This window comes from Aquarana catesbeiana, linkage group LG03 (assembly GCF_042186555.1).
Source record: "Aquarana catesbeiana isolate 2022-GZ linkage group LG03, ASM4218655v1, whole genome shotgun sequence".
Taxonomy (NCBI): Eukaryota; Metazoa; Chordata; class Amphibia; order Anura; family Ranidae; genus Aquarana; species Aquarana catesbeiana.
Genome location: NC_133326.1, coordinates 228,307,154 through 228,321,921, shown reverse-complemented (window position 1 = coordinate 228,321,921; position 14,768 = coordinate 228,307,154). Strand labels below are relative to the sequence as shown.

General features: G+C 44.3%; 1 protein-coding gene across 1 annotated transcript in view; it reads right to left on the bottom strand.

Moving 5' to 3' along the window:
• The window catches only part of WNT2 (Wnt family member 2), a 160,266-nt gene that overhangs the window by 130,498 nt on the left and 15,000 nt on the right, over positions 1–14,768 (bottom strand). Inside the window, exon 2 of the mRNA XM_073619830.1 lies at positions 5,230–5,465. Within this exon, the coding sequence (XP_073475931.1) occupies positions 5,230–5,465 (236 nt within the window). The remainder of the gene's footprint in view (positions 1–5,229; positions 5,466–14,768) is intronic.

Sequence of the window (14,768 nt, the reverse complement as noted above, 5' to 3'; positions counted from 1 at the left end):
CTACAACACCAGTCACCGTAGGAATTTGGACTGCCATGTCTGCGTGAAGCAAGGACAGAACGAAAACATTCTGTGAATCCCTCCACTTCACTGCTAACAAATTATTACACTTCAAGCAAACTCTCTCCCCCCGTCTAAGTCGGGATTCTACAAGCCGGGCCAGACTGGCCTACCGGGACACCGGGACATTTCCCGGTAGGCTGCCTGCCCTGGGGCCTCTTTGGGCTAAGCTGTGGCTGCAGCACTGCTCTCCCTCCTCCTCCTCCTCTACATGTCACACATAGCAGGCATCTCCTGCTGTGTGTCTCTGAGCTGAGTGTGAAAAGTCCCGCCCTCCTCCTAGAGCAGCTGGTGTGATAGGCAGAACAATGCGTCTATCACGTGAGCTGGTCTAGGAGGAGGGCGGGACTTATCACACTCAGCTCAGCCACTGTGCTGTCACGTGCTTCTATCCTGACGAGACGATATGGGATCGGCATTATGTGTGCTGTTTATGCTTGCTACCAAGAATATTGTCTGCAAGTTTTCTACTTACATTAAAGTCTGTGCTTTTACAATAATAGAGAGCACTTAGATTTGTTTTATTTATTCATGACTGGGATACATGTGAGATTGGGATCTCTCGCACTCCAAAGTGTTTCCCTCTGAAGTGGGAAAAAAGTGTTTAGTGATCTTCCTTTTGGTTCAGGGGTCGTTCCTATGAAGCGAGTGGAGGGGAGCATTTTGCCTGTTGGTTGCTGGTACAAGTGGATCTGATAAAACTTGTGGATTCATTTGTCTTTTATTGGGTTCTGAACTGCTCTTAATGATTAATGCCATGTTGGACTTTTTATAAATTCATCATATTGATTGCTCTGCACTGTCTGTTTTTACAAATTTGCATTTGGGGCTATGTGACATTAACCCTTAGTGTTCAGCTTGCAATAGTTTTTATTTCAGTTATTTGTTTGCGCTGATTAGTATTATTTTCTATTTATCCCGAGGCTGCGATTATGGGCATGATAAGGCTGCAATTATGGGCACGGTGAGGCTGCAAGGACTGGCACACAGGCTGAATTGATGGTGAGGCTGCATTGATCTCTTGTACCATGTCTGCAGTCTGACATCTCCTGTACTATGCCCACAGCCTCTGACATCTCCTGTACCATGCCCACAGCCTCTGACCATCTCCTGTACCATGCCCACAGCCCCTGACATCTTTACATCTCCTGTACCATGCCCACAGCTTCTGACATCTCCTGTACCATGCCTGCAGCCTCTGACATCTCCTGTACCATACCCGCAGCCTCTGACATCTCCTGTACCCTACCCGCAGCCTCTGACATCTTGACATGGTCTGTACCATGCCCACAGCCTCTGACATCTCCTGTACCATGCCCACAGCCTCTGACCTCTCATGTACAATGCCCACGGCCTCTAACATCTCCTGTACCATGCCCACAGCCTCTGACATCTCCTGTATCATGTCTGCAGTCTCTGAGGGAATCTGAAGAGGAGTCAAGAGTGGGAGTGCCGCCAGGATGGGGATCACGGGAGAAGTCAGACGTGTGTGGACTGTGGAGAGGAGACTATAGGAAAACCAGAGCTATCTGTCAGGGTGCCGCTGTCGTCTACAGGATCGTATTCTGAGCCTGAATCTGACAGATGAGTGACTTCCTCTTCACTATCTGTCATGCTCAGAAACGTGTAGGCCTCTTCACTACTGTACCTTCGATTTGACATTTTGGTCTCCAAATTTACTGGTATAGTAGTGAGACTCACAGGTAAAAAAGCTCCTGACTGTTAGTGACTGATTCAAATGCTACCAAAAAAACTGTTAGCATTAGCAGGGATTAGGCCTGACTCTGTGAACGCTGCAGTTACGCTGATGCTAAAACCTAATCAGGGGGTTAAACCTTTATTGGGTAAAATACGGCGGGTACCCTGGCGCTATAAAAAAATAACTAGCTAAAGTGCGTCCCTTAGACTGTGATCACAGGTGACAGGGGGTAATCAAGCGGTTAAACCTTTATTGGGGGTGGGGGGGTCCCTAGACCTATCTGGGCCTAAGACTAATTACCCTAACACTGATTTTTGTCACTAGTGACACTTGTATAGGGATCAAAAAAAAAAATCTGATTGCTGTACTGGGTGACACAGTGACAGGTGGTGAAGGGGTTAACTGGGGAGGGGGTGATCGGGGGTGAATTGTGTGCCTACGTGAACTGGTGTCAGTGTAGTGTTTGTACAACTCATTTTTAGATGCTCTCTCCTCTCGGTCTGGAACGGAAAAGACCGACATGAGGAGAGATGACATCACTTCCCCTGTCAATGTTTACAGTTACACAGACAGGGGAAGGATATCCTTCGTCAGGAGCGATCACCAGGTCCAGGCCAGAAATCATTGGCCTAGGCCTGGGGATTGATTGGTTCCTGATCAAACCCGAATCTTCGCGTCGCCCCCAGCCGGCCGCGCATGGAACGTACAGCTACGTGATTTCGCGCAGCCGGGCCAACCTGCCGCAGTATAACTGTGGCGGCTGGTTTGGAACTGGTTAAGGTCCGATTTCAGCCTGTATTTTTGGCTGAATTCAGACCTGAAATGGACCAGAAGACGCACCACGGGACTCCTGTGCAATTTGCACTGGAGCCGCTTCGAAAATGTGTGAACCAGCTTCATAGAGACCCGGTCACAATTTCCTGACATGCCAATTCGCAATAGTGTGAACCCAGCCTTAAGTGCATACATGCAAGGGAAACACTTGAAGGCATTTTTTTTAACCCCAAACATTGAGCACAGAACTCCACCTTAAAAGTGCCTTTTGCTCTTCAGAAGTATGGTGTTATCATTGTTCAGGCAGTATTCAGGGTCAGTGCATTTACTTTGTGGACTGGGATGCTGGCTCAAAGGTGGCACAATTGTGTAAATTCTGGTGCTTAGACATTTGTAAACACAGCCAAGAACTGTACGACTAAGGCCCCTTTCACACTTGGGTGGGAGGTGCGTCGGCGGTAAAGCACCGCTATTTTTAGCAGCGCTTTACTGTCATTTTAGCGGTGGTATTCGGCCGCTAGTGGACCGGTTTTACCCCCCACTAGCGGCCGAGAAAGGGTTAACAACCACCTCTGCAGAGGCGCTTTGCCGGCGGTATAGCCGCGGTGCCCCATTGATTTCAATGTGCAGGAGCGGTGTATACACCGCTCCAAAGATAAAGATGCTGCTAGCAGGACTTTTTTCAGCGTCCTGCTAGCGCACTGCTCCAGTGTGAAAGCCCCGAGGCTTTCACACTGGAGACACAGAAGCGGCTGTTTCAGGTCGGTTTGCAGGCGCTATTTTTAGCGCAATAGCGCCTTCAAAACAACCCAGTGTGGAAGGGGTCTAAGATATGCCCTGCTTCCTTCTCCCTTTAACAGCCTGACCACATCATCTGAGCTTAGGCAAAGTCCTATCGCTGGAACTCAGATTACATTTAATGATAAAATGCAGCTTTGTTAAAAATCAAAACAAATTAAAAAAAAAAAAATAAAACTCTTCCTATATATTGTGATATGTCCAAAATGTATTTAGGCAGCCTTGAAAGGTCCACTTTGAGGCCTGGTTCACACCTATATGTTTCTTTTTGTGCTTTTTGCTTAAACGCCCTACAGTCCATTTAACCTCTTGCCGACCGTATATTGTATACATACAGCGTCAAGACAGCTCTCCTGGGTGGGATCACGTACCTGCACGTGACCCTATGGCTCTGGGGCATGCACTTGCGCTGCCGGTGACCTGCTCCCACTCTGATTGGACACAGCCGAAGCCAATCAGCGGACCCACCGATCATTCAGGACACAGGCAGAACGGTGGTCTGCCTATGTAAACAAGGCAGATCGCCGTTTTATGGGAAGGGAAGGTTCTGATCCTGTGTTCCTGCAAAGGTTAGGCACACATTTAACCCTTTGATCATCCCTGATGTTAACATCTTCCCTGCCAGTGTCATTAGTACAGTGACAGTGCATAATTTTAGCACTAATCACTGTATTAGTGTCACTGGTCCCCAAAAAGTGTCACTTAGTGTCTGAGTTGTCCGCCACAATGTCGCAGTCCCGCTATAAGTCGCTGATCGTGGCTATTACTAGCTATAACTTTGGGGCAAACCAATCAATATACGCTTATTGGAATTTTTTTTTTTAAGTAGCAGAATACATATTGGTCTAAATTGATGAAGAAATTTAATTTTTCCCATTTTTTTATTAGATATGTTTTACAGCAGAAATAAATGTTATTTTTTTCAAAATTGTCGGCCTTTTTTTGTTTTATAGCGCAAAAAATAAAAACCGCAGGGGTGATCAAATACCACCATAAGAAAGCTCTATTTGTGGGAAAAAAGGCATACTTTTAATTTAGGTACAGCGTCGCACGACCGTGCCCCTGGTTGTTGGTGAAATATGCACACTTTGCAAATTAAGAATACCTGTAAAATAGATATGCATTAGAAATCGCGGTTTGGTCATATAGAATTGATATCTAACAGGAAATCACAGAATGATCATATAGGATTGATGTCTATCAGGAAATGAGGATCATTATGTTGTCCATAGACATCTCAGAATTCTATAGTCAGTTAAAGTTGTCCTAAAGCCTAAACATTTGTTACCTTAAAGCATTCCTTGCAAAAAAGTGGAATTTTCGCTCATCTGATTCCCCCCCTTGGCACCTTTCCGGGAATAGACTGCTGCAGGAGTCACGCCCCCTCCCGCACCCCCCCGCTGTCTCCTGTGAAACACACAGGTCCCAGGAGATAGCCGGGACCACTTAGGACGTGCAGCGCGACTCGTGCATGCGCAGTAAGAAACCGGGAAGTGAAGCCGCAACGCTTCACTTCCTTATTCCCTCACTGAGAATGGCGGCGGCAGCAGCCGAGAGCCGAGCTGTTGCTCGGCTTCGGCTGCCGACATCGCTGGACTCCAGGACAGGTAAGTATCCGTTTATTAAAAGTCAGCAGCTGCAGTATTTGTAGCTGCTGGCTTTTAATAAATTTTTTTCAGGTGGACTCCCTCTTTAAGCTAAAAAATGTTTAGGCAGCAGTATGCCCCCTCACCACCTTTATACTTACCTGAGTCCTCACTCCATCCAATGCTGTGTCCATCTGTAGCAGCTCTCTCCCTTCAACCCGCTCTCATAGGCTTGGATTAAAGCAGCCATTGGTTTTTCAGGTGACATGTTGGAAAGGAGAACACAATTATACAACATATCAAAATACTTACTGCGTAAAATTAGTTTTCCAAATAAGCTTTGGTCTCTTTCATGCGTGTTGCAGTTCCATCGGTGATGTCGAAACTGATGCTGACATTCTGTTGTCCACTCACGCACTCCCAAACCAATCACATGCATAATTTCAGGGTAACGTTGACAAAGCTGCCTCTGGCGGGTCACCAAACCTGGAACATTATTGCACATAACACGGGAAGAAGTTGAAGAGGATCCAAGAGCTCCCATGTACCTACAGAAAACAAAAAATGTAGAACTACTACTTGCATTTACTCACTAATCAAATTTGTATACGATGAACATTTGGAACAAATGCATCATTATCGTGAAAAAGCCTGTAAACATGCAGTGATTTCATCCATCTGTTTACAGATTACATGAATATTCAAAACATACAGTATATAAATCTTGAATTGTACAGTGCAATATTTGTATTCATAGACCATTGGTTATATGCAGGCTATCTTCAGGTGGTTGGAGACTGGCAAAATACTAGCTAGAGCTGCCCTAGTGCACACTCATATAACCCCATCTACTCTGTAAGACTCAAGTATGTTGCTAGTGTCCTTAGGTGATAGGCCTATTCTCCTCTGAAGAAGTATTTTTCATTTTTAATCCATTACATTTTACCCCCTGGTGCTTTCACTGCTGCTTGCCTTGGGTTATCTAGCAGTTTCTGGATCAGTGACCCTCGGTGAGAACCTTGGGGACCGTATCCTAACCCCACTAGTTGGGGACAGCCTGCAATGTTTGCCTCGGAACCAGATTCTGTGTTAGGTGCTCACCTTTTCATGAAATACAAAGTATCTAGTTAGCTATAGGGTGCTATAACTCTCCAAGGCCACAGTCTATTTTTTATGCTCCCAGATCCTGAAGACCCCTTTAGGGGTATGCCCACTGTGACTGGTGAAGCCTCAACTTCTCTAAGGTACCATATGCAACTCCTTAGGTCAAAAAGCAGCCCTCAGTTCGCTTTTGCAAGGGTTCTGAGCTTACTGATAGCTTCCCAATGCCCGGCTTCACCCCAGACCTTTTTAATCAAACATACTCACGATGTGGAAGAAAACAAATGAAATCCTTGGATCACCCAATGTTTCAATCCAGTCAAAGTTCTCTATGACATTGTGGATCTCCAATCCTGCCTTGGAATTGGGAAAGTCAATCATATCTTAGAAGGTGGTGACAATGGATGTCAGCCTTGAAGCAGAATTCACAAGTCTCTGATTGTCCAGGGAACATAGTCCCTAGGGGAGTTAAAACAACACAACAACATTTTGGAAACAAGAGCGATCAGATTAACTTTTCTTTTCTTAAGGGCATCTCCACCTTTGTACCTGAAAAAAAAAGTAATCCTCCCTAACAACCTCCCTACTGCTGTTGTCTCCTGTGCACTTATCTGCTTTTGTATAACAAAAAGCAAATAAGTGGCTGCCGGCTGCCGGTGTGCAATTTCATTGACTTGAAACATCCGTACACAGCCCTGGAAGCTGTGTAGAATAATAATCTGTGCAATGACTCCTAGTCATTGGTTATCACAGTCATATGACAGCGCTGATTAATGATAGTTTCTTCTTTTGTCTTAAAATAAGAAGATCCTCTCATTGGTCAGCGTTGTCACAAGACTGTGCCAACCATTATGCAGATTATGCTTCTACATACCTTCCAGGGCTGTGTACAAATGTTTTAAGTGTACGAAATTGCACACCGTCAACTGTGGGTGGCAGATGATGTTAAACAAAATCAGACAAGTGCACAGGGACAGCAGCAGTGGGGAGGTTGTTAGGACATGTTTTAATATTTATTGTTTCAAATACAAAAGCTGGAGATACCCTTTAAGTTGCCAAGATGCAGGGACTGTAGCTGCAGCCTGCATGTTTACCAAGGGATATGGTTGATCTATGTGAGGCATGGTCTAGGGCTCGCTATCAGAGCGAACAAAACATTTTTATTGTAATTTTACAACTCCAGCCATTACATTCAAACCAAAACATACAGTGGTAACAGTTCAGGCTCTGCAGTTATTTTATCACATCATTCCATACATTAACAGTATTGTTTATTGCAGATGTATCAAACATACCTGCAACATATATTTATATACTTTTGTGCTGCTGCTTGTAAGGCAATTGTGTTTAACTTTTGTTGGGGAGTATGATATGTGATATTCCAGACCCTTTGTTCAAAGAACAACCTATGTAATATCAGGTAGGGTGGTGCTATACCTTTGGTTGCCAGCCAAAGAATCCTAATTTTTTCAAAGGTATTTGAACTTCTATGTTGATACTTCAATCGTTTCTGTAGCTAATTAATAGTTAACCTGCACACTCCACTCCTCTAGTGTGAGTGAATTAGGAGATATATACGTTTGGGCCAGTAGTTTATGTGCCTAAAATAATAATCTGATGATAGGAACACAGACGTCTACAGGAATAGTTTCCTCATCTATTATATTTTCTAAGCAAACATTGGCTCAAATAGAAGATTGGTGTGAAGGATCTGGTTAATTGTATTTCAGGGACGTGCGGTGAGGTCAATGGCTGGTGAGGCACTGGATAGTATCAGAGCCAGATACACACAGGTTACATACGCCGCGATCAATAATTCTAGCACTAGACATCCTCTGTAACTCTAAACATAAAACCTGTAAAAATTTTTAAAGCGTCTCCTATGAAGATTTATACGTACTGAAGTTTGGTGCCATTCCACAAGTGTGCGCAATTTTAAAGTGTGGCATGTTAGGCATCTATTTACTCGGCGTAACATCATCTTTCACATTATACAAAAAAATCGTGCCAATGCTAGTGTTGTTTTTTTTAATTCATGAAACAGTCTTTTTTTTCAAAAAAAAAAAAAACACGTTTAAAAAAATTGCAGTGAAAATACCGTGTGACATAAAAAACGACTACCATTTTATTCCCTAGGGTGTCTGCTAAAACAATATACTATATATAATGTTTGGGGGTTCTTAGTCATTTTCTAGCAAAAAAATTATGATTTTTATATGTAGGAGAGAAGTGTCAGAATTGGCCTGGGTGGCATAAGTAATATACAAATAATTATTATATATTGTTTTTAAGGTAATTTACTATATTTTCAAAATCTGTACTCAAGCAGGTGGCTTAACGGACAAATTGCTAAAGTTTGAAGTTATAACTTCCAACCAGTAATTTCACAGTAGATAGCTAAATAATAAGTCTTATAACATATAGCATTATAGTATATGATTTAGCTTGAATATAACAGTACCTTTTCAGCAGGCAGTAGATTCTCATTCTCCCTCTTAACTGTGTGAGAAACACATGGGATTGTGGGTAAATCCTATACTCATAAACATGTTTTTTCCTTGTAGTTAAAAGGGCTGGGCTGGAAGGGAGCATTTGTTTTTAGACACATGCCCCTTCTATGACACTGCAGTGAGTGGCGTGCCTCCACTGCAGCATTTTTATTGGACAGCTGGGATCAATGGTACTTTACTATTGGTCTAAGACTCCAAGCTGTTTATTGAGCTTAGTGCCTCTGACAAGAAGTGAGGAGAGGCACTGTGAGCTCAACCCCTAGTCTGCTGCAAACAAAGTGTGTCAGCTTGTATTAAGTGGCCGTTCTGTATTAAGTGGTGGGGCAGGACTTAGGGTCTCTGTGACCCCAGGTCGCCGAGCTATGATCCTTGAACTCGATTTTTTTTTTTTTTTTTAATGTTCATTGCAGATGAGGCCCTGGCTCACCTGCCTCCCCTGACTGCACGTCCCTGTTGTATTTACAATGCCTTGCCATTATCTCTGAAGTGTAGGATACCTCCATACCATACTGTATGTATTAAGTCCTCTATTGGTGGTTGCAAACCCGTGAATTGCAGTCTACCTGTCGGACGTGGGCAGGTGACAGGTAGTCCATGAACAAGACACTGCTATTTGGGATGGGGCAGAGGACACTGCTATAGGGGGAGGGGGGCAGAGGACACTGCTATAGGGGGACGACGACACTGCTATCAAAGGGAAGGCGTGGGGGGGGGGGGGGGCAGAGGACACTGCTATGTGGGGAAGGCAGGGGGCAGAGGACACTGCTACGGGGAGAAGAGAGAGCAAAGGACACTTCTGTGTTTGTGTGTGTGTGTGTGGGGGGGTATGATGTGAAGGGGGGCACTGCTATGGGGGGGGGCTGAGGACACTACTGTGGAGGGGGGGTGATGGTGATGTAAAGGGCAGTAGAGGACACTGCTATGGGGGGAAAGAGGACACTACTGTGTGTGTGGGGGGGGCGGTGATGTAAAGGGGGGCAGTGCTATGGGCGGGGGGCAGAGGACACTACTATGCGGGGACGTGACGTAAATGGGGCACTGCCAGCATAAGGCTTATGGTGCCGCCTTAGGGCGCCAAGGTGTGGGGGGGAGGGGAGTAAAATCTGAATCCCCAACCACTTGCTGGGAATTCAGATTTTTTAAATACCTGCTCTCCGATGATCCCCTATATTTCCCTCCTGCAGCAGTTGAAAACCAGCTTCTCCTTCTCTCCCTTCCACCGGCATACAGCTCCTGCAAGAGGAAAATCCAGGGGATCGGTTCCAGTAAATGTCTCCCCTGCTGCCACTCCTGTCATTGTTCCTCCCTCTTTCTACTGCTCAGCCCAGCCCCCCCCCCCCCATCCACACCATGTGCTCCCCTTTCACCAAAGCCCCTCAACAGGGCTCCAAAAAAATAAAAATTGAGAAAGAAAAAACATTTGAAAAAATAATAAAAATAAAAACTAATGTTACCATCCACTGCCCTACTGACTGACGCTGTCCACTTTAAAGTGATTGTAAAGTCTTTTTTTTTTTTTTTAAAAACAAACGTTATACTTACCTGCTTTTTGCAGTTGGTTTTGTAGAGAGTGGCTGGGATCCTCCTCTTCTCAGGTCCCTCTTCTGTGCTCCTGGCCCCTCCCTCCTGCTGAGTGCCCCTACAGCAAGCAGCTTGCTGTTGGGGCACCCGAGCTGCGTCACAGCTCAAAGGTTGCCTACCCTCTGCTCTATTGCATTTAGGAGAGATCGGGGAGTCTATGGTTCCACTGAAATAACTTCTCTGGGGTATGGTATGTTCTGTGCAATATAAGTAATTGTGTAAGCCCAAAAGGGGAGAGATGTTTACAACACTACCTTCTTTCTGCAAGGTCACCCAAGGTGCAGCTAGACAATCCCACAACAGTGGCCAGCATATCCCATAAGGGGGACAACAGAAGTCAAGCTAAAAGAATAGAGTCCGCTACTCCTCTGGTTGAAACTTAAAGTAGGACTATAGGCAAAACTTTTTTTTTTTCATTTTGGATAGAGTAAGGGAGGGTTATAACCTCTGTCAGATATAAAAAAAATTTTTTGGCCATCTGTGTCCCATTGTGGAGATTTCACTTCCTGTTACATAACCAAACAGGAATTGAAAGGAAGTCCCTGCAAATTAAAGAAATTACTTGTGGACCCCCAGGTCATCAGAACTAGTGTCCCCATTGGAAGATCTCCCCCTATTACTTTTCTGGGGACAAGCCAAAATTTGAGATTTTCTTTTACTTTCACTTTCAGTAATAATGGTAAACATTACAAATAATGAGGGTGAATCTCCTTAAACGCTTTCTGCCCATGCTATAGCCAAAAGGTGGCTACAGTGCAGGCTTCCTTTGCCGGGAGGGCGTACATCGACATCCGCCGGTGATCACGCTGCCCGCACATCTTCTGCGGCATGCTCTGTGATCGGCCCTTTACCACGTGTTTAGCTGTCAGCCAATGACAGCTGATCACAGGATGTAAATACAAGCTGGTTATAAATACAAGAAAGCTGATAACCAGCTTATGTTGTGTCCTGATTATCCGTGCGGTCCCACCAGTGCTGCCAATTAGTTCCCATCAGTGCTGCCAATCAGTGCCCAATGCTGCCAATCAGTGCCACATATCAGTGCTGCCAATTGGTGCCACCTATCGGAGTTGCCTCATCAGTGCCACCTCATTAGTGCTGCCCATCAGTGCCCATTAGTGCAGCCTCATCAGCACACATCAGTGAAGGAGAAAAATTACCTGTTTGCAAAATGTTATAACAAATTATGAAAAATGTTTTTTTTTTTCAAAATTTTCAGTCTTTTTTTGTTTATTTAGTAAAAAATAAAAAACCCAGTGGTGATTAAATACCACCAAAAGAAAGCTGTATTTGTGTGGGAAAAAAAATGATAACCAAGACCAGGGATCTCCTAGTCTTTGCAGTAAATCTTGTAGTAAATGATTCTGAATGAACTGATTTATATCTTCACTTCAATGAAGAGCCTTCTTTAAATTCTGGCAAGATAGAGGAAAAAATGGTCCCAGGAATTTCTTATTATACTGTGGCAGGTCGGCTCATTCCCGCAAATCGCCATAGGTGTATGTTGGCTCTGTCAAGAGCTATAGCAGGCGCACGCGCCCACTGCATGGTGGGGGAGCCGATGCGCATGACCGCCGGCCGCGATGTCTGCCGGCCACCTGAGATCGCTCCACAGAGAGCCAGAACAGGGATCTGTCAATGTTAACAAACAGATCTCCTTTCTGACAGGGGAGTAGACAGTGATCGTCTGTTCCTAGTGATCAGGAAGAGCAATCTCTCTCTCCTCCTCCAGTCAGTACACCCCCCCAGTTAGAAACACCTCCCAGGAAACACATTTAACCCCTTGATCACCACTAGTGTTAATCCCTTCCCTGCCAATGTCATTTATACAGTAATCTGTGCATTTTTATAGCACTGATCACTGTATAAATGTCAGTGGTCCCAAAAAAAGTGTCCGATCTGTCCGCCGCAATGTCGCAGTCCCGCTAAAAATCACTGATCACCGCCATTACTACTATCCCCTATTTTGAAGACGCTATAACTTTTGCGCACAACAATCAATATATGCTTATTGCGTTTTTTTTTACCAAAAATATATAGTATACATATTGGCCTAAACTGATGAAGAATTTTTTTTTTTTGGGGATATTTATTATAGCAAAAAGTAAAAAAATATATATACATATTTTGAAATTGTCAGGTTTTTTTTGTTTATAGCGCAAAAAATAAAAACCGCAGAGGTGATGAAATACCACCAAAAGAAAGCTCTATTTGTGGGGAAAAAAAGGACGTCAATGTTGTTTGGGTACAGCGTCACACGCCCACGCAATTGTCAGTTAAAGCGACGCAGTTCCATATTGCAAAAAATGGCCTGGTCATTAAGAGGAAAAATCTTCCGATCCTTAAGTGGTTAAAGTGGCTCTAAAGTGCTAAATGCATTCTATCTTACAGTCTCTTCTAGGAGACACCCTGGCTAGCATGGGTGGACCTGGACAGTAGGAGGCCTGAACAGCAGTCTCCTCCAAAGCAGCAGGATTCCAGGGCCTAAAAGGGAGAAGGCTGCAATATCCAGCAAGCTTTCCAGGGACAGTGTCAACTGCTAAACCCAACCCCTTGTCCTTGGATACTTTACAAGGCAGCCAGTTGGGCTGGCATTTTCAGAGAGAAACATAGAGCTCCTGCCAGTTGGGGACTTTGCTAAATTTCACCCAGGGGACACAGAGCTCCTACAGGGGGAATGTCCATCTCCAGTAAGACTGTCGCTGTTCCAGAGGGAATGCAATTGAGGATTTGTCATTTTTGCAGTGTGCATAGAGAAGGAAGTTGTCCTCATTTGTTGTTCTTCAAGTCAAGTTGGGTATCCCATAATCCTTATTCCCTATCAAAGTCGTTTCCCCCAATAAAACAACAAAACCAAGCCCATGGACTGATTTCTGTCTCAGGATGAAAGTTGGAAAATGCATGTTGCCTGGCTGTGCAGGAATAGGGGGATCCAAATTCTAGCGGCCTTCAAGGGGGTAGCACTACACTAGTAATCAATTAAACTGGATTTAAGGGGTGGCTTGGATAAGCCGCAAAATAAGTGACCTGAAGCAGTGGCTTGGGTAAAATGAGAAACCTCTTCAACAGAACAAGTCTAGTTTAATGTGAATAACTACTATTAGCGATACAGTAGAAAGTAGCAGTGGTTATCTTCCTGTTAAATTTCGGCAAAAAAACAGCTTGTGTACCTGCTAGCCACTTTGACATTTTTCTTTTGACTTCATTATGAAAGTATCAGATAATCAGGACTGTGGCCTCAGCAAAAATAGCATTTAAACAGACTGTTGTAATTCAACAGATTAGCTCTGCAACTTCCATCTCTTCCTCTTCAGGATGCATACTTCACTCCCTAATCTAGAAGGGCAAATACCACCTTTCTTCCAGGTTCACCTTTCCTGTACAACTGAAAAATCTGCAGTATCTTGCTGCAAATAAACTGTTAGGTACATGGGTGGGATACATGTTTTCCACTCAAGCAGCAGTATTTGTAATTCATGATGTGTGTATAGCATACAGCTAGATTTTCATTTACAGTCAGCAGCGTGCTGTACATATATATAAATCATTTCACGTACTGCTGTAAGCTGTGCAGGAAATAAAAATATTAGCAGCAACTGCCACCCCACCCAAATCAAAATTTAGAACAAGAGGGAAACATTTAGCCTTAATGGTTGTAAAAGTTTTTTTTTTTCCTTAATACATTCTGTACTTTAGGCCCCTTTCACACTTGTGCGACTTGTCCTGCGGCTTAGGACTGCAGAGTCGCATGACAAGTCATACCTCATGATTTCCAATGAGTACCATTCATATCTGTGCGACTTCAAAGTAGTTCCTGCACTACTTTGGTCCAACTTTGATGCAGCTTGCGATCCATAGACCTCAAGATTACACAGGCAGTGCTTCAGGTCGCACAAGTGTGAAAGGGGCCTTAGGGTAAAAAATCTTTTATGTGCAGCTCCCCCCACACCCCCCGCAAATTCTCATCTGGATTCAGCGCTGTGCACATCTGCAGCAGCTCTTCTCCCCTATCCCTGCTCTCACAGGCTTGGCTGAGAGCCATAAAGGCCATTGGCTCCTGCTGCTGTCAGTCAAAACCTGTGAGCAGAGATTGGGTCCAACCTGTTCAGTGTGTCTGAATTCACGCAAACGGCCAGGCTTGGGAATGAGCCCGTACAGTAGCCCCCATAGCAAGCGACATACTATGGGGGCACTCGGCGGGGGGAGGAGCCAGGAGCCCCGGCAGGGGACCTGAAAAGAGGAGGATTGGGGCTGCTCTGTGCAAAACTATTGCACAGGGCAGGTAAGTATGACATGTTTAATTTTTGAATAAAAACATTTTTTACAATCACGTTAAGTAATGCAATAAATATTTCACTTACCTTAAAACATAATTTTACCTTCAGTAAAATTGTACTTCAATAAATCCACCCAACCCCATTATTGAACTCGATTAGATCAGACCTGCATAAATAGACCCAGCTAGCACACTCATGGTAGGGGAGAATCAGCGTTGTGAAGATGAACATCTCCAGGCTGCTCTTCATGTTCCAAATGATCCCTTTGTGTTTCTTCACAGTGTTGAAATCAATAGTATGTAAGTACGTCTGGAATCACACGCGACCCAGAATTGCTAGAAACCAACTTATTAAACCTAAAAGGGAAGGAGGTCTAGCTTTA